A 24,410-nucleotide genomic window follows, 5' to 3' on the forward strand; every position below is an offset into this window, starting at 1 on the left:
AGAGAACACAAATGTAACCCACAATGTACTGTACCAGAAGCACTGACAACTTGGATGGTTGTTAACGTCTCAAGATGACAATGATATATCCGTTTGAACAAACCTAGGATGAACAAAAAAACCCCAACAAAGAACATAAAGGTGAAAACAGACTTAAAACTTCCACCAAAGTATGACACTCGTGTGTCTAGATCTGTGAACATACATTTTCTGATTAACACTGGTTCTCTTTCTGCAGATAGTAATTGACTTATCAGTGTCATGAAATTCTCTTATCTTGCTAGTTTCATAAGAGTGTGTTGCATTTTTGGAGGACAGCTTTGTCCAGCTGAGCAGTGACTCTGGAATCACAGGGCTTTTCCTTCGGGGTTCATGACTGGCAGAGGCAGTTCATTACAAGATGTTTATCACAATCATCTCTTCCTCCGGAAAGACATCATGTCAAGGTTATTAATGCTTTTATAACATTTTTATTTATTTACTTTTAAAATATTTCTGTGTAAAGTACAACTCTCCTATCTTCCCCGCTGTTCCCATCTCCCTGCTCCATTGGTTCACAGTATTTCATTTAGTACGATGTTTTCTGTAGGACTGCCATTATGTTACCAGTCTAGAAAATTCCTTCTGAAAGAAGCCAAGAGAATTGTAGAGTCTTAACCTCTTTAAAAGTATTTCTAAAGGAAATCTAATGTTACAGCAACCGATGATGAAGTCCATTAATGACAGGCCAGAGGGCACAGCTGTGCTCAGTGATGGTTTTAACATCCTCTAGCTTCTGTATTTATTGGCTACTACATGATGTTTAGTGAGATTAAATATTCTTCAGATCGATTCACCAAGTTTATTTGGGTTATTACCCAGTCTGAAGTCATATGAGATCCACTTCAAATACTTAGTTGTCAGCATAATTTGGGCAGGCGGGACATTCTGTAAATTCTTATTTTTTTCTCAGAATGCAGCAGAAGTTTTTAAGTTATGGTATGTTCCAAGCTGCACTGCTTCTTCAGTTAAGACAAAAAAAACACCCCCACACATGCCCTTGTTGACAAATCTCTTCTTCCAAACCTGTCCTTGGATGGCTATAATTAATTTCTTTCTGTCCCAATTTAAAATTGAAGTAGAATTTAATAACCTGAATGAACTCATATTGTTTCTATTGTCCTTTTATAATAAATAAAAGTAATAATAATGTTTCTTCCTCTTCTAATACCAGCAGTGTTTAAAATGAGAAAGAAGTGACTTTCTGCAAGCTCCTGTGCTATAAACTGAGTATGCAATGGCAATGTGTTATTTTTGGTTGGGAAGCATACAAAGTAAACATGTCTTATATTGTGGCAGAAGAGGGTGTAATCACTTGAAGGATGTGTGTTTTCTTTTGAAGGCATCCAGTGAGAAATGAAACATACACCTGCAGTGTTTAAAAGTTATTTTTTGATACTTAGAAAACTTTCCCTTTTGCATTCTTAAAGAATACAGTTTCCAAAATGCTAGTATGTTATGATTTCTGGATGCGGCAATGCAGTTTTTCAAATGTTCCCGCCTCTAATTGCAAAGAACCAGAATTTGCTTGGGACCTCTTTAGATCTAACACTTGGATGCTGGGTTATTGAATGAAGTTTTCATGCTTTAACTGGCAGCTCTCAGAGTGGCATGTTGTAAGACCATCTGCTTTAGAGTGGGAGCTCTGTTGCAACTGTTCTTTGCAAAGGCAGAAACATTCTGGGTAGTGTTGAAAAGTTTTTGGATTTCCATCAAATTAAAGGTACTCTCAAAAGATCAGAACTATCATACAAGTGAGAGAGTTTCAATTTTGTCAGAAATGCCAAAGGAGCCTTGCTCAGTGGCTCTATAAATTGTGATTATCTAATTGAACATCACTGAACTGAAAATATTATTACTCAAATCGTAGTAATTTTTTTTTTTTGCAGTTTCATTGAATAAAGAATTTGATACAGGCTGGTGCTTATTTTTGTCACTGTGTTGAATTGAATGTGAAGTGAGGTTTGGATTCATAACACTGTGTTCCCAGTGTGGTCATGGATCCTAGAAATGTGAGCAGGTCCTCCATGCAGAACTTTTTAACTAGCTGCCAGAATTATATGTGCCTTTCTTGCCAGAGAAATCACTGACCTTGAAGAATTCCACTGATTCTTAATTGTGTTATTCAGCTTCATGCACAGCTATTTAATGGGACCATGATGAGAATGATTCTGGGTTCAGTAGGGGTCCAGAGTGCCACATACTGAGAATGCAAGAGAATCCTTGGTCTGGCTTACAGTTAAAATCCTTTATGCTGCTCAGGCCTGGCAGCATCTCAATGTTCTGCAGGACTTGAACCTTCAGTTCTTTGAGTTAATAATCTGGGTAAGATGAGAGCTGCACATCTTTGGATTTATGACAACTAATGGATACCATGCATCTGGGGTTTTGTCTCAGTGTCTGCCCAGTACCTCAAGACCTCATCCAAACTGAAGATTCTTTTTAGTACTTTTCTCCGTGCTTTAGAGCTTCAGGTAGGGGCAGTGTTATGATGAAGGGTCAAGTCTGAAACTTTGCTGGCAAAGTTTTTTGACAGCTAAAGCACTTTGTTTTGTTTTAATCTCCTTTTATTCAAAAACAACCCCCCTAAATACAAATACTAGGAAAGCAAATTAAATGGCATTCTTTACCTTTTGCCTTCCAGAGCAATACAAGAGCAGTGGTGAGTGAGGAAATGGAAACATTTGATAGTGAAAGGTTGGAAAGACCAACAAGAAAGTATGACTGTCATCTTAACAATTTTTGTTTAGTATGATCCAGCTTTTTATTCTCTATGGAATTAATCTGTTCAGTAATACAACTTGTTAGACGATGTATTTTGGAACTGTGTGTTATGTTTGGTGTGCTGGGATCCTGTCTGAGACAGCATGTTGGCAGTTGCAGTGTAGTAATTCAGTACATTAAGCATGCTAGAGATTGGCAAGTCATTGATTACAAAAACAGAAGTCAAGAGTTGTGTAAACTGGCATGTGTATATTGCTGTACTGAAGAATGCGCCTTTCTGCAAGTAAATTATGCCTATACTCTTCAATAAAATGTTTAGCATTTGGAAGCTCATTTGGAAACATGGGCTGTTTCTCTTAGCCAGCAGAAAAACTGAGTAGAAAAGCTGGACTCCCACTTCTCAAGGTAGGCATATATCAATAGATTTCAAATCAGTAGTATGTTTATATAATTTCTGCTGTTAGTTATGCATAAAGTAAAGAAAATAAATTGTTAAAATTGATTTTATAGTGAAATTATTTTGGTGTTGACAAAACTACCAAATTAGTATTTATTGCTTACAGTCTGCTGAGTACTGTGTCCTGTATAGCAGTTACACTGCATTTTGTGCCTAAGATGCTTACATGTGCATGATTGTGTGGAAAACAATCCTCAGTGGAATACTGTATAAGATGCCATATGATTATTGTAATACTATTGTTTATGTGTGAGTTGACACACCAGGTTTTTCAGAATAAGTGTTTTTCGCATACCAGATAGATGTGGTCAAAAAACAGTATGCTGTTTCAACGTAGCTGATAGAAGACCTTTGATAAATGTCGCTCATGCACATTTCACTTAGCTCCACCTGCCATGGGATTTAACAACGAAAATGCTAATACTTCTAATTCCAAACAGTTAGGACAAAGTGCAGTTGCCGTTGCTTAGACATGGTATGGGTACCTGCTAAATCTGAAACTTCTGTTAGATTGATGCCTGAGTTTATGGCCTTTTTTTCACCTGATAGCTGAAATTGGAGAATGTGTGTGATACTATAGGAAAGAATGAAATGAAACATTCTTGGCTAGGTAATAATTTTGTAGTCTTGCTAAATGACAGTATCAAATGAGACCACATGAATGCACAACTTTGTTTCTTTTCATATTAATACAAGGTTTATTTTCTGTTTCCAGACAACTAGCTCATTACAAAGTTAAAATTTGTAGATAATTTAGTTTAGTAAGAACTTACAGGACTAATAGATGTGTCTGCCTTTCTCAATACTGGAAGAGGTATTTTCTTATTCTTAGAAACTGTATTTTGAAAGATGGGGAAGAGAGGCACCATTTTCACTTGAATTGTTAGCATATCAGGTGTTTCTAGGCATCAGTGGTCATTACAATACAAATGTACTCATGGGTTTTCTGTTCTGTTGAAATGGATTCAACTCAAAAGGCATCTGCAGTTTTTTAGATTTCACTCTAAAATGTGTTTTGCAACTCACTGAAGTGACTGCTTAATTCAGTAACTACCTGAATTCAGTGATACCAACCATGCTGTTTTTCTCAGTGCATAACACTAAAACTATCTTTCTTAATGTCTTTGTGGAGTATGTTCATAAGCATCCCTTCATTTGATTTCATTACATAGATGGATTGTATTTCTGTTTCATTGAGTCTTCTGTTTGCTTTGCTTGAATTTCGTAGACCTGTGTCATGGAAGGAGTGGCTAGGTCAGGTTCCTTAAAGAATTACCACCAAAGAGTTTAAGTGAAGTAGGTTTAATATGAATTTGTGGAAATGCAACTGCAAAAGATTCTATGGCAAGGTTCACTCTATTACTTGATTGCATTGAGATAAATCAAGCTGAAATTGAGTCAGAATAGTGTTGAAAAGTTTATAATGATCAAAGGTATAAAAAGGTAAAGGAGATCCTTTTGTTGAGTCACAAGTTTTAGGGTAGACCCCCCCCTTGCTTTCTAAAATCTCACAGAGTTTAGCTGTGGCTGGATCCAGTCTTAGTCTCAGACTTCATCAATGGTTTCTTTCTAAAGGGAAAGGTAGAGGAAGTGGGGTAAAGAGTAGGGGAGACTCTTCTGCTGAGTCATGAGGTTCAGAGCAGACTCCCTTGCTTTCTAAACTCACAGAGTTTAGTGCAGCTGGATCTATTCCTAGTCTCAAACTTGAACAACAGATTAGATCTAAAGGGGGGGACAGAAAGAGAGAAGAGAGAAAGTTTGTTCACAGTTCAAGATTATCTGTAAGATTTTAGCAGCAAATCCGTAAAATTTGTTTTATATCACAACATTACATAATTAACCTAACTACTTCAAGCTTGCAATATATATTATAGCAAAGGTGTATCTACTAAAATTTTCCCCTCAAGTTTCAGTGAAATACATCTTATGCCTTTGTGTTCCTCTCTGGGTGAAGGGTTGAGCCTCAAAGGAGCAGAGGTATCAGCCCAGGCCCCATCATTGACTTTCCACAGCGGTCCCCCTAGTATCACAGCCTTAGTGGTTTGTGAGCTCTGAGTGGTGCGGAGTGAGATGCTGGTGACAGCCCGCTGGGGTCCTGGATTGCTCAGAAGGGTCTCACTTTGGGGTCACTTTATATAAGGCCATAAGATTGGCTTTAGTCATCAGCAAAATTCCATTCAACTGCAGTGCAAGTTAGCCATTTCTTCAAAATTCCGAAAACAATGCATCGTTCCACTTGGTTACCACTCGGGCTATGGTCCGTAAGGAATATTGTGGGGTTGCCAGGGAGTAACTGTTCGTTTCCATTCTTCTTCCCTGCTTTCACCAGTCAACAGGAGTTCCAGTATGGACAGTGCTGTGCTCTGCCTTAGCTGAGTGAGAGTTATTGGTACAGTCAGGGGGTGCTTGACCGCTCAGCTCATTTCTCACAGCACTGAGGCCTCGCCAGCAGCTCCCGAGGCCCCAGAACAGCCCGGAGGAGGGGAGAAGTGCACCACCGCAACCTGGAAAAATTCTTGTGGCATTTGCTCAGATTATTTAGAAGTTTTGATTTGCAGTTCTAGTATGTTTTCCCTCTTAAAAGGCTGAATATCTATACTCATGCCTTGCTCTGCCATAGCTGTGCTTTTTTATGTAGGCTTTGGTTCTAAACCTGCGTTGTTATGGGTTTGGTATTTCTCTTTGGTTTGTTGTTGTGGTTTCAGGGCAGGGGCGTTGTTTGTTGGGTTTAGGGATTTTTTTGGTTTGTGTCTCTTCCTGTTTTGCACCAGGTTTGTTGCAGTGGAGCTTGAAATCTGAAAGATAGTAGCAACAGATACATTCCAGATGGAATTATTTTAGGTATGGTGTCAAAATCTGAAAAGTGAAATTCTCTGCAGGGAGCAATGCGAGGTTTTCACTTAAATGACTCCTTACAGAGTGAGCATGGGCAACTGGAAAAATCTCATAAGGAAAAATGAGAAAAGTTTTAGTGCCAATACGACTGTCTAGTCAAGCTTCCTGTGGAACTCAACTGCTTCTTTTTATGACTTTTGTATAATTATGCAGCTAGAACTGTATCATTGGCTGGGGATCTTACAGACATTTTTCAGTGTCTAGAAATGCAAAGTGATGTACTGACTGCTCATTGAGCTGTCATGCAAGTCTTGAAAGATGAAAATAAGCCAGGTGAGCCTTATTTTTATCCATGAATGGCTAAGAGAGACCAAGTATATCTCACTGATCTGCTGTAGACAGAGTAATAGTGTAAATGTGTAGTCATTATATTCTTCACTATACAAAGTTGGTTAAAATAGCTAGATAGCAGTTATAGTCTAGTAGTCTTTCAGCTTTATAGAAGGTAGGATAAATACAGAAGACATCACTGATGGCAGCAGCAGCATTTCTAACCCTTAGAAACATTCTAACACCTAACCCCCAGTCTTCTGAACATGACCTGATACTGTGATGTCTTCCTGAGCATGTGGACAGTCTGAAACACAGGCTCATTGATACATAAACATCTCCTTTCTCATGTCAAAGGTGCAGTAGTCCTAGAAGTAAGTGTTGATGTTATTTTGATATACCTAATAAAGAGCACAGATGAATGGTTAAAAAAAAGAGATTGATAAACTTTACACCAGAAGAGGTGGATGTGGAGCAGACACATGCAGTATACCTGTTTTACTTAGCAAAGAATCACTGTAGCAGCAGGTGAAATCAGCTTTTGAAATCACATTGCCCTACCTGAAGAACAAAAGCTGATCTTTTCACTGGAGGTTTTAGGATTCAATCTGAGCTCTAGAAACTGAATACAAACACACAAGCATACAAAAGAGATGACTTGCATGATGAACAGATCTTGTACATCATCAATCAATTACTTTTGGTCTTATGGCAAAGAATTAATAAGCAAATAGTGGAATAACAGTGGTTTTAATACAAACTTACCTAAGTACATGGAGCAATGTGAAGGTGCTTATTTGACTGTCAGATGGATAGATGACTTAAACTGGTAGTTTGCACTGATTTTGCAGTGTAAATTGTTCCTTTCCTACTGAAGGAGGAATGAGGTGAGCATAATGGGAGTAGAGGAATTAGCTGTGAATGTGTTTGAAGTTGAAGACCAGTGCTGCTTTGGATTCCTTTCCCTTTCCAAAAGGACCAGCATGATGCTTACTTCTTGAACACTTTTCATCAGGTTGGAATGTGAGAAAGGCCATTTGCTTTGACTGTGTAAGTCCTCATAGATTTCTAAAAGCTTCTGGATTGGTGTGAGGAACAATCCAAAGAATTTCCAGTGTGTATAAAATTATTCAAATCACTTTTCAGACTTCAAGAAGAATTTAAGAGAGTGGGCCACAGCTCAGCTTGAAATCTTCCTATGTGCTGCTGTTAGTCTTCATGAAATACTGTGGTGAATACTGTGGTGAACATAAGCAGTAGGCAGAAAGGACTTTTTCAGCATTCCTAAGTGGAAGTAATCACATTTGTGAGGAGACTTGTTTCTGAGTGAGTGCTGTAAATGAAACAGTTTATGTGGTACGAAGCTTGAATCGTGCATTCTTGGAAATGAAGCTGAGCATCAGGAACTTCTGGGTCAAGTGTAACAGTGCCATTATTTTCCTTTGGATGTCATTGCTTGCAGTTTTAAAAAAATCCCTCTGTACTTATATTCATGCTGTGCTGCGCTGACATTTGCAACAGCAGGAAAAAAAACCGCAAAGTTCTTGTTTCAATTGTGGTACTTGCACAGCACTAATCCTTTTACTTCAGGGAGGACCTTCTGTCTGAAGAAATCAAAATGCTTTTCTAACAATTAATCTGTACAAGTTTCCTGTGAGTATTCCTTTTTTCAGATAGGAGAAATCAAAGCCTTTGCTTTCTTCCAAACCTTCAACAAAATCACACTCCAGGGTTTGCTTCTTGTGCTTTCATATGACCCGCAGGATTACTCTTTTCTCTATGTACTGTGAAATTTTGTACTAATTAGTGTGACACTGAGTTTCCAGGCTCACTGTCTTCAGTGCCTTGATGATAAGTTGCTTAATTTCAGAAACTCAGGACTTTGAATTAATGATAGTTTGGTAAAGTGCTTAAGAATAATCATGAACTTAAGCACAAAAAGTGATCTTGTATTGACTGGGACTGTTCATGTATTTAAAGCTAGGCTAAAGGTGGAATGCCTTTTTGAATTGAAGTCTGAGTGTTGTCCTAAAAGTGGATCGTTCACCCAATATGCAAGAGCCAGTCAGCACACAGAGTCGAGGTATTTCTTTTATTACAGGTTTGCGCAAAGCTGGGGGCTAGGTGATGTTCCACAAAGCAAGCCCAAAACTCAGAAGAACAAGAATAATATTTATACAGTCTAGTTATACATATGTATTTTCCAAACTGTACCTAAAAGATACTATTGGTAATTAGTTGTGCACGGTAGCTTCCTGATGGTCTGTAATTGTCTCGCATTGATTTAAAATTAGTGTATTTTTAATTTACTATGCATGTCTGAGGGAGGCAGGGGGGTGGTCTTTTAGTGCTGAATGGAGTCAGTGGTCATGACCTGCCCCTGCTGCCTTTACAGCCCTAGTTAGAGCCGCCTTCTGCTGACTTCTTGTCTTCATTGCAGTTAACTGGTTGTTGGCACCTCCTGGGGTAGGATGTTCCCTTTATGAGGTTTATAGTTCTCCTTCAAGGGCACAGTCATTCATACAAAGTTACAGCTATGCGGCTAACCTAGCATCACTAGGAGAAGAGAATCATTTCATGTTGACAACAATGAGATCACGGAGACTGAATGCATAGCTAGACACCCTTACAAGTGAAGCGTGTCTCCAGAACATTCTTTCGGGCAGCTTGCCATGAGAGTGAACTAGCTGACTTGATAAAATAGGGCCAGTATTTTCATGTATTCTGTGAAAAAACACTGTAATACAGAAGTCGCTGTAAATATGTGTTATCAGACACTTGGTTCCTGTCTTTATTCAGTGTGATGTCTGAGAGCCCTGGAAGTCATAGTTGGCTAGGGCAAAAAACCAGGAGATTTGCTGTGGATTATGAAACACTTGAGTGAGAGTGAGGAAAAGGTTTGTTGTTTGGTGCTAATGAAACCATTCAACTGTGAGAAACAAGTGGTAGAACTCCCCCCTTTGCTGCCCTTCCCCCCCCCCCCCCCCCCGATTTTTTTCTTACAGCTGACAAAATCACATACAGTTTTTGCCATTGAGCTGGCTAGCTAATGCTTTTTACCATGCTATAATGCTTCCCAGTGTATGTAGTATCTGCATATAGATCAGGAGAATTCGCTCCTGATAAGTCGTCTTGTCGCCTAACCACTGGGGTACATGTATCTAGTACTATTAAATTTTGAAACTTAATTGTTCGGCTTTCCTCTATAGGTATTAAAGAGCAGGGTAGACTTTTTTTCTATGCGGAATGCTACCTTTTTGTTTGAGGATTTCAGCTTTTTGGGTGTTTTGTTTCCCCCTGCCCCCAGTGATTTCTTATCTGTGAAAAAATTCCAGCCATGGAACCAAACCCTGTAAGATACTCGGAGTGTTACATTTTATAGTCTGTAATGACAAGATACTTTGCTTTTCAGGGTATGCATGTTCCATAACCACATATTGACCTTCCGAGTTGAAAAAAAACCCAACCCAACCAATAGAAAAAGCATGATTTTTCCAGTTTATACTGGATTCTTTGTAGGGTGGAAGCCTGCAGATACTTCTGGTTTTACCTGCCATTGCCAATATTATGTTGTTGTTGCCACCCCCCGTCTTTTTCTTCTTTCTTTGGGAATCTAGTTGGGATTGCAGAAGTGTGTCTGAAGTGATTTCAGTTTCTATTTAATGCACAGTAACTTTCTGGTTTCTAGTATAACTGCAAAGGCAGATTTAAAAGGCTCAAGTTACTATGTGCAAAGGACTTGGAAAGCAAATGATGAGGCTTTGAATTCATATTACAGAATACAAAATTCCATGATTTTCAAACCAGTTTTACAGTTTTAGTAAGTTAACAATTGGAAGCATGATGTTACTATCATCTGTGGTTTCCTGATAGAATTTTTTAATGTTACTGGTTCATTGAAGTGATTTCTCTTGCTGTAAATTTTAAGAACTGACCTGCTTAGTATAGGGCTAATGAAGCTGTGGTAGTAGTGCTTATTTTAATTTGACATTTTCCCAGTGATTTCTGGATTCCTGCAGTTTTTCATTCTTCTTTTGTTCCACAAATGTAGTTGGATTTGGTTGTGTTTAAAGATTAAGGGCATTTTGTTTTATGGGGGGCTTCCAGGGAACATAGCTTCCATTGCTTTCATCCCCTTGAGCTCCCAGAGACAGCATGCTTTTAAGCTACTTTGAACAAGTGAAGTAAGCAGTAGTGTTATATGAAGATACATCTACAGCTTTATATGTATTGCTAACAGTGTCCTATTTATTCTTACTGGCAGCTGCTTTATCTGGTGAAGTGTTGTGCAGTATTATTGCATGATGTCAGTTAATATACTGTGAGACTTTTAACATAAGTTGTTTTAACATGCTTGCTTTTTTTTTTTATGAACCCTATATTAACTTCTGTTCCCAAATAGGAAGAAAGAAGGCAAATACCGGAAAGAAATGTTGTTTAAGTCAGGTTGGAATTGCAGTTAGTAATGGTGACTTTGCCTTTCCCCTCCAGGTTGTTTGCATCCGTTCTACATGGAATGCTTTGTCAGCAAAGCTGAGTTGCGATACCAGACCCCTCATTTTAAAAGCTCTGAATGAATTGTTTGCCCTGGTTCCCTCATTAGCAGTGAATACGGATGAACATGAGGTATGTACTCAAGGACTAAGGTGAGTCTCTTAGTGTATCTTTGTATATGAGTTTTAAATGTGCCTGTTTGTTTTTAATAACTAAGTAGCTCCCACTGCCTAATTCAGGTTAATCATAGTGCATATTTCCATACAGTTTCACAGTTTTACCTTGCATTAGTGAATCCTGGGAGACAGGTGAGAAATTCCAGTGCAAGGTTGATCGGAGGTTCCTTTCTCCCAGAATGTGAGGACATGTGAATGCAGCTACAGTTCAAACCTGTTCCACTTAACTAGCTCAGTGCATGTTAATGTGGCAGGAGTTTGTTTCAGGTAACTGCCTCTGTTTCAACTGCTTATTTGGTTAAAGAAAATCTGAATGCCTATTTTGTTTGCTTTTACAGAAGTTCAAAGCTCAAGTTATCAGCTTCCTTTGGAACAACACACAAAACAGGGTAGGTGATACAACTGAAAATGTTTCTCTCTGGTGTCAGCAACTGGATATAAAGTTTTATACTTTTCTGTCAAGACAAGGTTATCAGTGTCAGCAATCTCATTTTCTAATGGGGTTTTCTTCTTGCCACTGACCATTTAACACTGATTTTGAAGCAATGTAATGTGCATGAAAGGTGGTAATTGATGGTCCTAACCTCTGCCACTTCCAAGGAGAATTGTAACACAAACTAGTTTGACTCCTCTGATAGGCTTCAACCTTGACAGGGTGAAGCACTTTTGGCAAAGGTGCAGCTAGAACAACTAACTCAGTTCTTTGGTGGGGTATTGTAACGCAGTGGGAATGCTGGATCATCATCCCCATGAGGCTGGTGGAAGCAAAGTATTTTAGTTTAAATATAGATTAGATATTTCTACATAAACTACCCTAACAGCAGTAATGGAGTGTAGCAATCATAATCTTTGCTATCAAGCCTAGATAGTTGGTCTTGCTAGTTTGCATTGTATGTATAAAGTAAGCAATTGAGAATGAACCTCAGGAAAACACTGTTATTTTAAAGTCTTTTTCAGCATTCAGTGGTTAGTGGGTAGGGTCTTTGAATGTTTCTAGTAGGTACCAATACCATATACTGTACTTGTGATTTTCTTTTTCTTCCTGTTAATTTTCTAGGATGCTCTTGTGGCCATTTCAGCCTATAAATCACTCTCGTCATTTGGCTCTGAAGAACATAGAATTCTTCATCTTCCTGAACAGGTAGCAATGTTGTGTGTTTAATAGTAAGGACTTCTACCTGATGTGAGTTATGTCCTATTGGAAGGGAAACAAGGCACTGTGCCATCTACCAGACAACCGTCAGAGCCTCACAGAAGGAATATGAGCTCCTGCTGGTGAAATGGGGTGATATTATGTATGATTAGCATACATACTGTGATGATGTATGCTAATCATCATTAGCATGTATGTATGTTTAGCATATGTATGATGAGAGGGGAAAGGCACAAATGGAGGCTGAGTGAGGTCTAAGCAGTCAGAAAGAAGGTATGTTTTCTTCTTTCATTAGTTAAATCATCAGGTTATTTTGGGGGCACCTCATCTGCATTTTATGCTCTTCTGTTAATGCTTGCAGTCAAGTCTTGACAATAAGCAGCTCTTGTGATGACTGCTTCATCCATTGCAGTCACACTTATGCTTAGAGCTTTTGTTCCTGAAATGGGCAAGTCAGTTTGAAAAGTAAGTATTATTTTTGGAATTAAGCTGAAAACTTTTCCTTCATTTCTGTTCTGAACTTTTACAGCATAACATTTTGCTTTTTAGTTGATAAAGGCAGACAGAAAGGAATTGAGGTATTTATTGGAAAACTTTTTAAGTATGTGGAGGGCTGTTAAACTGAAACTTGGGTCTGATCAGTTTGCTCAATAACCTTACAAAACGGAAGAGTGCAAGGAGATGAACATACAAGGTCTTCCATGTGACTTTTTTCCCACAATAACCTTGTAAGACAGGCTAGGCAATAATCAGTAGTCCATTGGTTCTTTATGGCATAGTAAATACTTCTGTAAGTTTTTATTTACTACATTATTACAAGATTTGCTCCATTTGTGTGTTGTAACGGGCTGTTATGAAAAGGTCGGAATAAGAAACTTTAAAATTAAAAACATACTTGCTTTATATAAATTGATAAGAATAGTTCAGCATAAACCTTACAAATGAAGCGTGTGTTTGGCGTAGACAAGCATGAAATAGAATGAGGAAAATCTCCTAAACAGTGCTGTAATACTAAATATTTTACAGTAAAACATAGCTTTTTATTATTGGTGCTGTTACTTTACACTTGTCAGAAAATGAGTAAGTCTGTTTTCACTGAAAGCATTGTAAATATATTGCAGTTTTTCAAATTCTGAAAACTAGTGTGGAAAAACAATGTCTAGCATTCGGGTAGAAGAATAGCTTATAATCTTGCAGCTTCAAATTAATGAAATGGAGTGAAATCAATGAGATTAGGAACTTTTCATATTTAGTTGGTGGTTTTGACATTGTTTGATACTTGGAGTCAGAAAGGTAATGAGGATTCAGAATTTTTATGCTGACATTCCATTTTTTTAATCTTTCAGGCACGACTAGAAGTTGACTCACTGGAGGAGGCAGACATGAATGAAGATGAAGAGGAGGAGGAGGCGACAGATCTTTCTGTTCCAGGTTTTTCATACATCAAGCTGTTGTCTCTAACACCAGCTTCTGTTTTAGGAGGTATAATACATAAAGTATTTGAGGTTACTTTGCAGAATTATAATCACTGTGGCTGTACAGACATTTGTTTTTTTTGTAATGGAGCGTCTATAATGGAGCATTATGTTAAAGTGTAGCCTTCCCCCTGCCCTGGGAAAGTATCTTACCAGATTATCCATTTTTAGGAACATAGTGGGTCAGAGGTCCTCATGGTGGAAAAAGTGCTTGCAACATAACTTACAAATCCTTATCTGTCATATAGGAGAAGCTGGTTCCGTATAATTTGCTTCAAGGGCTGGCTTGCTTCATCACAGGACAACTTCAATAGGGAGGAGTGAGCAGGTGTTTATAAAGGCAACTTTGTATTTTAGCCCAGGGTGGACTGAAGGAAAAAAACCCGCACCCAAAACTGTGGTGTTTTATAAACAGAGTATTAATAATATTAAAACAGTGCTATATACAATATCTACTTTGTCAATAGATACTAGTGCTATGGTTGATGCTTAATTTTAGTGATGCATATTGATACTGAAATATGTTTCAACAGATAGTCAGTGGTTGATGCGCTTGTTTTGACACCTATGCAGTTGCATCACCAAATTATTTAGATTTTTTAATGTTTACTTAATTACCCTCATTAATGCTATCTTTCACTTCCAGTTACAAGGTAGTGTGATGTTAGTGGCTGAACACAGGCACTGTAATTTCACTGTAGAATGCCTGGGATCTTGATGTGTGATTGCAGCCTGTAAACACAGCTATACGATAGTAGTAGTATTTTGTAGTATTTTCCCCCAGTGAGGGGTCCTAGAAAGATCCATCTGTTGAACACTCCATGCATTGAGGTCTGGAGTATGTGCAGCCCCACCTGGAGAGTGTGTATGCACTAACTAGTAAGTTCTGGAAGTTTTGTGGGGAAGACTGACATAACCTACTTCAACAAAAGACAGTGATGTATCTAGTTAGAAAACTCAAGCTGTGTAATGGATGCCGAGATAGGCAACTTACCAGGAAGACAGGGAACCAAAATGGACTTTAGAGAGAACAGACTGAATAAAAAGGTGCAGCTACCACGGACTGGTATAAAAACATACATGCAGATAGCTTTCTGAACCCAAGCATTCACTGAGTATGGGTTACCTAAGTGAACTTGACACCCACAAATCCATGGGCCCTGATGCAATGCATCCCCAAGCGCTGAGGGAGCTGGCAGATGTTACTGCCTAGCTCATCTTTGAAAGGTCATGGAGAACAGGAGGGGTGCCTGAGAACTGGAGGAAAGCCAGTGTCGCTCCAGTCTTCAAAAAGGGCAAGAAGGAGGACGCAGGACACTGGTGGCCAGTCAGCCTCACCTCCATCCCTGGGAAGGTGATGGAACAGCTCATGCTGGAGGTCATCTTGAAGCACAGAGAGAAAAAGAAGGCTATTCAGGAGTGGTCAGCATGGATTGACCAAGGGGAAATCACGCCTGAGCAACCTGATAGCCTTCTGTGCTGGAACGCCTGGCCGGGTGGATGAGGGGAGAGCAGTGGGTGTTGTGTGCCCTGCCCTCAGCAAGGCTCTTGCCCCTGTCTCCCACAGCCGCCCCAGGTGAGCGCAGGCCGGGTGGGCTGGGCGCGTGGGCAGGGAGGTGGGCTGAGACCTGGCTGATGGCAGAGCCCAGAGGGCTGTGACCAGCGGCGCAGCCCAGCTGGGGGCCCGCAGCCAGCGCTGTGCCCCGGGGCTCAGCACCGGGTCCCGTCCTGCTCAGCCCACCCCCCAGCGCCCTGGGTGAAGGGGCAGAGCGTGCCCGCAGCGAGTTTGCTGGTGGTACAGCGCTGGGAGGGCGGCTGATACCCCGGGGGCTGCGCTGCCGTTCGGCGGGGCCCGGGCAGGCTGGGCAGTGGGGCAGGGGGGGCGTCATGAAGCTCAGCAAAGGCAGGGGTAGGGTCCTGCGCCGGGGGGGAGCGACCCCACGCACCAGCACAGGCTGGGGCTGACCTGCTGGCAGGCAGCTCTGCGGGGAAGGGCCTGGGAGGCCTGGAGGACACCGAGTGGCCCGTGGGCCAGCAGTGTGCCCTGGTGGGCAAGAAGGCCGCTGCCAGCGCGGGCTGCATCAGGAGGAGCGTGGCCAGCGGGTGCGAGGGGTGTCCTGCCCCTCTGCTCTGCCCTGCTGAGGCCGCACCTGGAGTGCTGTGCCCAGCGCTGGGCTCCCCAGTTCAGGAGAGACAGGGAGCGACTGGAGAGGGGCCAGCGGGGGGCTGCCAAGGGGGTGAGGGGGCTGGAGCATCTCCCTCATGAGGGAAGGCCGAGAGAGATGGGCCGGTGCAGCCTGGAGAAGGCTGAGAGGGGATCTCATCGTGCATACAGGTATCTTCAGGCTGAGTGCCAAGAGGATGGGGCCAGGCTTTTTTCAGTGGTGCCCAAGACAGAACAACGGGCAGCGGGCACAAACTGCAGTGCTGGAGGTTCCATCTGAATATGAGGAAGAACTTGTTTACCATGATGTTCAGCCAGCCATCAACCAGCACCCCCAGGCCCTTTCCCACCAGGCCCTTTCCAGCCACTCTGCCCCAGCCTGTAGCGCTGTGTGGGGCTGCTGTGACCCAAGGGCAGGACCCGGCACTGAGCCCTGTTGAACCTCACAGGAATGGCCTCGGCCCATCGGTCCAGCCTGCCCAGATCCCTCTGCAGAGCTTTCATTTATATTTATATATACATAAAGTGCCTATCACCATATTGGTAAACATTCTCTGGAACCACTCTTTGTGGCAGAGGTAAGAACAGGAATCAGTCTGTTATTACCTCAGCACCCAACCAATTTAAACTAAAAAAAAAAAACGCAAGACTTTTCTGCCCTCAAGCAGATCAACACTCCCCCCCCCAATTTGGTGTCATCTACAAGCTTACCAAGAGTGTGATTGACCCCTCAGCCAGGTCATCGATAAAGACATTAAACAGGACTGGCCCGAGCACTGAGCCCTGGGGAACACCATCTGTGACTGGCCGCCAGCTGGATGTAATGCCATTCACTACCACTCTTTGGGCTTGGCCGTCCAGCTAGCTGCCGTCCGTCCAGGTGCAGGGTACACCCATCCAAGCCATGAGCAGCCAGTTTCTCCAGGAGAATGCTGTGGGAGACGGCGTCAAAGGCTTTACTGAAGTCTAGGTCGACAATATCCACAGCCTTTCCCTCATCCAATAGGCAGATCATCTTATTGTAGAAAGACATCAGGTTCGTCAAGCAGGACCTGCCTTCCATAAACCCATGCTGGCTCAGCCTGATGCCTGGCTCCCTATTCTTTAATCTTTGCAGTAGAAGGAAAATCTTTAGGTTTTTTCAGCATCCGCATGCTTCTTCCTGGAGACTTGAACTCTATAACATAACATAGTTATGCTTTGGGAGCTGCAGTTAAAAGGTTCCAATAAGAAGGCGGGCTTGGTGCTGGCATTAATACTGAATTGTGGGGTTTCTTTCCAAGTGCCTTATCCAGCTCTGTTGGAGGAAAATATCTAAGTTTGCAGATCTGTAGGGTCTGTTTCTGCAACAGAGCTGAGGAAAATTTAGGAAACATAGTAAAAATAGACTTTCTGTGGCAGTTGGTTGGAACATGCTGCAATTCCAGTTTGCTGTAGCTCTCTGCTTAGGTGAGGCATTGGAAAGTGAAGTTTTATGCAGTGTTTTCTCCCCTTTAAAACTAAGCTGTCATTTCAGTTTCCATATTATGTCAAAGCATTAGAATCCACAGGGTATCAGAAGGGGTATGAAATCTTTATTGTTTGTCATTTTAGTAGTTCTTCATGTTGGGTGTCTGAGACTTGTCTGAAATGTGGTAGAGAATTAAAAATAATCCCATATAAGAAACTATGCACTTCAGACAATGGCTATTATCATTATTATTATTGTGATTATCTTCACTACTACTACTATTCGAGAGGTATATCTCTGCAGCAATGATGCTAAGAATTTTTTCTGGTGATACTAGTTACCTCTTTTTTTCCTTCAGTCTGATTCCAAGCATTAAAGTACAACATTCTAGCATTTGCTGCGCATCTAGGTGTTTCAGTAAATTCATCCAGATTTTCAGGTTTGGGTTATATCTGGCAGCCTAGATCCTTGGGATGTATCTCTTGCATGAAGAATTGCTTTTGAGTGGCTTGTAAGTATTAAGTCCTTTGGTATAATTAGCAAGTGCAGTAATTTGACAGCAGTGATACGACCTGTACTGTGGTGTCCCTGTCAATGTGGATGGCTACCAGCAGAGAGAGAGCTGTCCTCATTCACAGAGTTTCTTCTCTATTGCTGTATCCACCCTAAACAAAAAAGCTCTTGCAAAAGTAAAGAGCAGGTAGGTGGATAGTGTATTCATGTCAATAAATCTGTTTTTGTTGGAAGAGTATATAGTGTTGAGGATTGGGGACAAAGATTCACAGTTTCTGTTTGAGTCACTGTAGCGAAAATTCCTAACTGCATTCGGAGGCTTTTGTTTGAAGAATATTGGCATTACAGGTGGAGAAAAGAAATATCCCCAGGTGTAGGTGCCCTTCCTGCCATGCTACAAAAACCTATCAGATTTAGACTGCTAGTCCACTGTGAAGTTGAACAGGGAAAAAGCATTGCTGAAAATCGTGGGAACTTGCTGATAACAGGAAATGTGGAGAAGTTTCAGTACAAAGCTATTTATTGCAAGCTGCCATAGGTATTTCTTGGACCCAGAAAGATGAGGGAGTGCCCTTTTGTCTCCATTGTCCTGTAGTTCCTAGTGAAAACAGGACTGCCTGTGATTTGGGAACTTGTATCCTAGAGTTTTAAGCCTAGTGTGAAACAGTTTCTATAAATCCCCTTAAAACTCAGTTGAAGAACTGAAGCACTAACAGACTTAAACCTATCAAGTTTGCAAGGTCCGGGTACAATGCTGGCTCTCAGTTGTGATGTGGTAACAAACTCTATGCAGTCATATATGTGTACATACATGGCACATACGGAAACATGACCTTTTTTTTGAACGTGTGCCTGTAAAGGCTGCTTCAGATTGACTTCATAAATGAACAATAACTTTAAATTAAAATGCATAGCTTGAGAATACAGAACTTAATAATTTGTACTGCTATGTTAGCAGAAATCAAGGTAGTACATCTCTCTTTCTGTATCCCTGTTTGCATATACTCACCCTCTCTCCCATCTACCCTCTTTGCATTGTGCTTTGAAATCTCTTTCATAACAACCTGGTTTTAAAGGCAATATTTTTCACTACGTTGGTAAACATCAGTTTTATTTCTCTCCTGTCAGCATGTGGCAGTGTTATTGGTGTAGCAGTGGAAGAGTGCAGTCAACAGCTTATGGAATAGTTAAGGCTACTTTTCTTCCCAACCTTAGTATCTGGCATGACCTACTCAGAGCCTCTTGAAGAAGTTGCAGTGGTGGCAAGTATGGTGTCAGAGAGTTGCTCGAGTTCTTGCTAAGAGTTCTCAGTTCTTTGACCCTGAGCTTTCGTCTGAAGTGTCATTACTAGTTTATCTAAACATAAGTCCCCTGAAGCACAGGTGCCATTTTGGGTTTTCCAGGGATCGTTTTGCCTCTCAGTCATCAGGCTCTGACAGTCCCTTTCTTCTCTCCTCATTTTCTTGTACTTCATCCAGCATTTGAAGAGTTCGCAGCATCACTTGTGAAACAGGAGATGACCAACATGCCCCGTGGTGTGTATCATTCTGCCTTGAGAGGAGGGGCCATACGCTCAGACCAGGGGAAGACCATGGCAGGTGTTCCAAATTTTTTGCTAAAAATGTATGAGAGGAACAAACAACCAGGCATGACACCAGGCCTTGCAGGTGAGCTGTCACTTTCTTGAAGTAGACAAGTGTACATGCCTTGACTCAAAGATTTCTATGAATCTGAGGGTGAATCAGGTTAAGAGACAGTGACACACCATTTGCATATGCTTACATGTGCTTGTAAATTGTTGGCTTTATTAAATTAACTTTACTTTGCTTTGGATTCTCCACTGACTTGTGGAAGACTCCTGAACCATTAGCATGAGTATTGATGTTGACCGATCTTTTCCCCTTTCCACCCTCTTTAAGCTGGCATGTTGTTGTGTTACGACCTTCCAGTCCATGTGGGCAAAGACGGAAAGCCTATTAATCGATTTCTGGTCAGCAGGGGACGGAATTTCCAGCAAATGTTGGTAGCCCTCCTTCATGAGGTAAGTTGCTGGCTTTTGTTTCCTTTTCAGAAGTATTATGCTTCCTTCCCTGTGTTACTACCTCATTTGTTTATGCTGATTAGGTGTTAGTGTCAGCTTGCAGTAGTGTGTATGAATGTGTCATAATTAACTAAACTTGCCCTGAGGGACAACTAATTTGAATTGAACGTGTAAATACTTTTTTTTAAGTGTTCACTGCTCAAGTACCTGTTGTGAAAATCAAGTACAACAAACAGAGGCTGACTTTTGCCTTGATCTGCCTTGCAGCCTACTATACCTACCTTATACCTGTCAATAGGTTAATATATATACCTGTCAGGTGAATAGCAGGTCTGAACGATGATGGCACTCTGTGGGGAAACAACATCTACACCATGGTATTTTATTCTGTCTCTTAAATGTTTCAGCTCCTAGACCTATCAGGCTAACACCACTGAAATCATGGAGTTACCTTTGGTGTGGTTTTTAGAAAAAGGGCATGAAATAAGCCCCCGCTTAATCATTTCAGAAAATGAAGTGGTTGTAACAAAATCTTTCAGAGAGTTTATAATTATGATGCTTTTATGGTTGATAAGAAAATTAATCATTGAAGATTTTGGAGAGCAGTAAAACAAAGTAAGTAATTAAACTGGATCCAGGGAAGTAAGTTTCTTTCCCAATTTTATGCCAATGAGAGTAGATACTAACAGAAGTGAAAGTATATTAATCTCTTTCAAAGTCCATAAAATAACTGTTAATACGATCATTTTATATTGCTGCAGAGGTTAACTACATGAATCTGAGCATTATGATGCTCACAGGACATAAATAAGAATGTATTAATTGTACCAGTCTGATAGGACCAAGAGAGCATAGATGACAATAGAAAAAGAACTTTTTAGAATTTAGATTGAGTCTTAGACTGTGTGTCCAGAAATGAGAACACTGTATGAGTAGCTGGACATTGTAAAGTTATTTTTTTTCCATCCCACAGCAATACCACTTCCTGTTCTACTTTTCAAGGATACAAAAGCATAAATGGTCCCATTACTCCTTCTTTCTCTGTCCCATATACAGGCAGTTTGGGGCTATTAAAGATTATTTAATTGTATGCTGTTTTGTAGAGAGGAGCCTTTTCTTAAGAGCACAGGGTGGATCCTGTGTTTACAGTGAACCAGAACTGTATAACAGAAGGAAGTGTTTCAACATGCATCATGTACTTGTTGCAGAAGTTGGAAGAGGTAGAATGAATGAAATACGGGTTGCAGGTGGGAGTGTGTCTACATCTTTATTTTGGTTTGTGACTGACAACCAACAGACCTGGAGCCTACCTGCTGCAAAATTCCTTTGTGATGCTAATGAAATCACTGACACCAAACACTTTCTGTTATGAAATAACTATAGCATATCCTGTGATGCACCCCCATGGCTCTCTCCTGGCTTTGCTTTCAGGTCCTCCTCTCTGCATGTTCACAGTGCATTTGTGTTGGTTCACTCCCTTTGGAGCAAATGAACTAGTTCTTTTAATAGCAAACCTGTCTGCAGCATAGTTTGCCTAAGTTTCCAGTCAAGCGATGTGAATTGTGTACTGTGCTTAAGTTGGCTGCTTCGGCCTGGTGTGGTCTTCCAGCTCCGTACCATCTCTCAAACACTTTCACATGCTAGCATACATATACAGGTTTTACCTATCATACAGCATGTTATCAATTTGGTCCTTCTGAACTGTAAAGCCACAAAAAGTAATAATCATATCTTGTGGCCACAGAGACACCACATGGATCCAGTAAAAGTTATGCCAAGTAGTACAAGGATGAAAGCCAGTCTTCACCAGTTGAGCTGTGGTCTAGAATTCCTCCCTGGTGCCATACGATAAAAGCAATGTCAATAGAGTTATGAAGTACTTGGCAAGTTCTTCTCTCAAACTAGTAACAATGGAAAACAAAAGCCACCCTCAAACACATATCTCAAGGTATCTAATCATGTAAGCAAACTTAATAGATACTTTTCACCTAAACATCTTTTCTGCTAAATAATGAAAGCAGAAAAGTGAGATAATACCCCTCATCATCACAGGAGTTCGCAAGTAAATGAATGTGTTCTAACTACTTGGATGCTCCATTGTAGAGCACCAGGGGAAGTCCACAGGGACATTGCAAAATATGTCAGAGAGGCAGATCTAGAGTAACGAGTTATGAATGAAGCATGGGCTTGCATAGCATCCAGAAGGAAAAGCTCTGCTTTATATGTAGTTGCTTCATTCAGTGGGACTTGGGTTTTGTGCCAGAGGTTCTGGAGAAAAGCATGTAGTTATATTACAATAAAAGGCATGTATTAAAGTGTTACATAAACTGAATCACAGTGGGATGAAGATCAGTTTAAACTACGATGTTGTAAACACTTGCCTGTAGCCCTATGAAAGCACCAAATACAATCTCTGGTAAAAAAATGAAATTTATTTGTGTGTACTACCAGTGATTTTAACATCCAGCAGCACATCAAAAATTGATTTTTCTTGTGCTAACAAACTACCTTCATAGAAGCACAACCTTAAAATGGTTTGCTTGACAAAGCATGGGTGTTTTACTACATGTGGTGAACTGGATGGAGTTAGTGAATACATACCAATAACTGGAGATAGAAGTATTTTATTGAGTTTCTCAGTATTTTAAAAAGTCAGTTGATTCAAGGTGTAGTAAAACTAAAATCCAGACCTGTTTGAATTATAAGTCTAAACACAAAACATTTTCAGACAATCCTAACTGCACCCTTTTAGTGAAAATTCACAGTAACTATAAAATTGTGATCAAAATGTATCAGTATTTTTGTTCTTAGATTACTCTGCTTTAAAAGATGGAAAAGGGTTTTTTTACCTTTTTTCCCTCCCTCTTTTTCCAACATAGAAAAGTTTGAGTTAGTGTTTTCAGGAAAAAGGTATTTGGGCCTTTGGCTAGAAGGGAAGTGAGTCCCTGGGCTCATTCAACTAATTTCATGTTTGTTTAGTCCTTGGTGTTCTTCTGTGGAGCAGAGTTTAACAGTAAAAAACAGGGGCCTTAAGCTATACGTCTATCCCATAACAGTAGTGGTCTAAGAAAATTGACTTAGTAGGACCTAGGCTCATCTTTTCCCTGCAGTGGCTGTAGGAATTAACATGTTTTTGCGAAGCCATTGCTTCAGGAGTTCAGCACAGCATATTAAACAGGTTTTTTAGGGGGTTTAAATTACCAGAATGACACTTCTTTGCTATTGCTTTCACTCATTTTTATTTTGGGTGGGGAGTTTTAACTGTTATAGTGACTTTTTAAGTAAAGTAAGAAGCATTTCATTAAAAAGAAGATTAAAATTTGCCTTGGAAGCATTGCAGTTAGCGTAAAGCTCTGAGAAAACTGTGAGGTGGATGTAAACACCAAGAAATTACAATTAGTTGGGAGATAGCAAGCATCCATTTGTTGTTATCTCTAAAATTCCCCAGCACTTGGCATTTCATTATTTAGGGATTAGCAGTGATCAATATAATTGCCAAGTTTACATCTGTAGAATGTGAATTACAGGTTGCATATCTTTCTGTATCTGACATGCTTAGTTGCCATTATTACATTTCGTTTTTTGAAATCTGGGGCCTGGGGAGGGGCTTGAGGCAACCAGTTTCATTTTTGTAGGATTCTTTATGTGTAAAAAAGCATGATGCCTGAGATTCTGCTGCCAAAAAAGAAGAGCTAAATGAGGTTTGTATGCAGAAGAATGAATTTCTTCTTGTATGTTCAAAAGTCTATAAAGCATACAAGTAACAAATACCTAGGTTCAGCTGCCATTCAAATCTAACAGTAACAACAACACTGAAAAGGTAATTTACTGTTAAACCATAATGGGCCAGACTTACTCTGTCTCCCAGGTGTTACTCTATTTTCTGAGGGACTGGATGCAGCTATAATACCTGTCAGCAGGATCAGATTAAGATGCAGAAGGTTTTTTTGATGTTATTTGAACTGTTATCTCATGGGAGGAAGAACATCTGTTCAATAAATGCTGTATTGCTTTTTACTGGTCACTGCTGACTTGAAAGAGGAGATTATCTTTCCCCCAGAAATGGGGATGTGCTATTTGTTTGATTACTAAACACAGCTTCATAACCTCTCTTTGAGAGGACATGTAAGTTACTGTAGTCACAGTGGTCAGAAGTCACATAGACCATGGGTTTTCTTTGTTTTCACTATGGCTGCCTGGATTGTACTGTACAAGTAGTCCCTAAGGTTTATCATAGTCACCTGGGCTAGGTTAGCTAGTAATTACCTGTGACTGCTTCAGGTTTTGGAGTAATTCTTCCTATGAGTTTATAGGAATAATTTCTTACCAGCTGCACTTACCTCTGTTGTGAAAATGAATGATGGTCACATATGTTCACATCATGTACCATATGTTTTGATGGTTCTGTAAATGTATGTTTTGGGTTAAAGTTACTAGGCTTTCAGATGTCTACCTATCTTTTCTTTCTTTAGTGGAGGTGAAGAGAACAGTTCATGCTGCAGGCAAAAAGCACAGAGGCAGCCAGCTTTTGGCACACAGGTGTGGTAAATGGTGGTTTT

The 24,410-nt window shown here is 40.4% G+C and overlaps 1 protein-coding gene across 3 annotated transcripts in view; it reads left to right on the top strand.

Moving 5' to 3' along the window:
• FOCAD (focadhesin) overlaps positions 1-24,410 on the top strand; it is a 121,481-nt gene that overhangs the window by 55,225 nt on the left and 41,846 nt on the right. For all 3 annotated transcript variants that reach the window (XM_055698464.1, XM_055698465.1, XM_055698466.1), the window contains exons 17-22: positions 10,877-11,011; positions 11,394-11,444; positions 12,113-12,196; positions 13,555-13,690; positions 19,289-19,477; positions 19,730-19,851. In XM_055698464.1, the coding sequence (XP_055554439.1) occupies positions 10,877-11,011; positions 11,394-11,444; positions 12,113-12,196; positions 13,555-13,690; positions 19,289-19,477; positions 19,730-19,851 (717 nt within the window). The remainder of the gene's footprint in view (positions 1-10,876; positions 11,012-11,393; positions 11,445-12,112; positions 12,197-13,554; positions 13,691-19,288; positions 19,478-19,729; positions 19,852-24,410) is intronic.

The sequence above is a fragment of the Falco cherrug genome, chromosome Z (assembly GCF_023634085.1).
Source record: "Falco cherrug isolate bFalChe1 chromosome Z, bFalChe1.pri, whole genome shotgun sequence".
Classification (NCBI taxonomy): Eukaryota; Metazoa; Chordata; class Aves; order Falconiformes; family Falconidae; genus Falco; species Falco cherrug.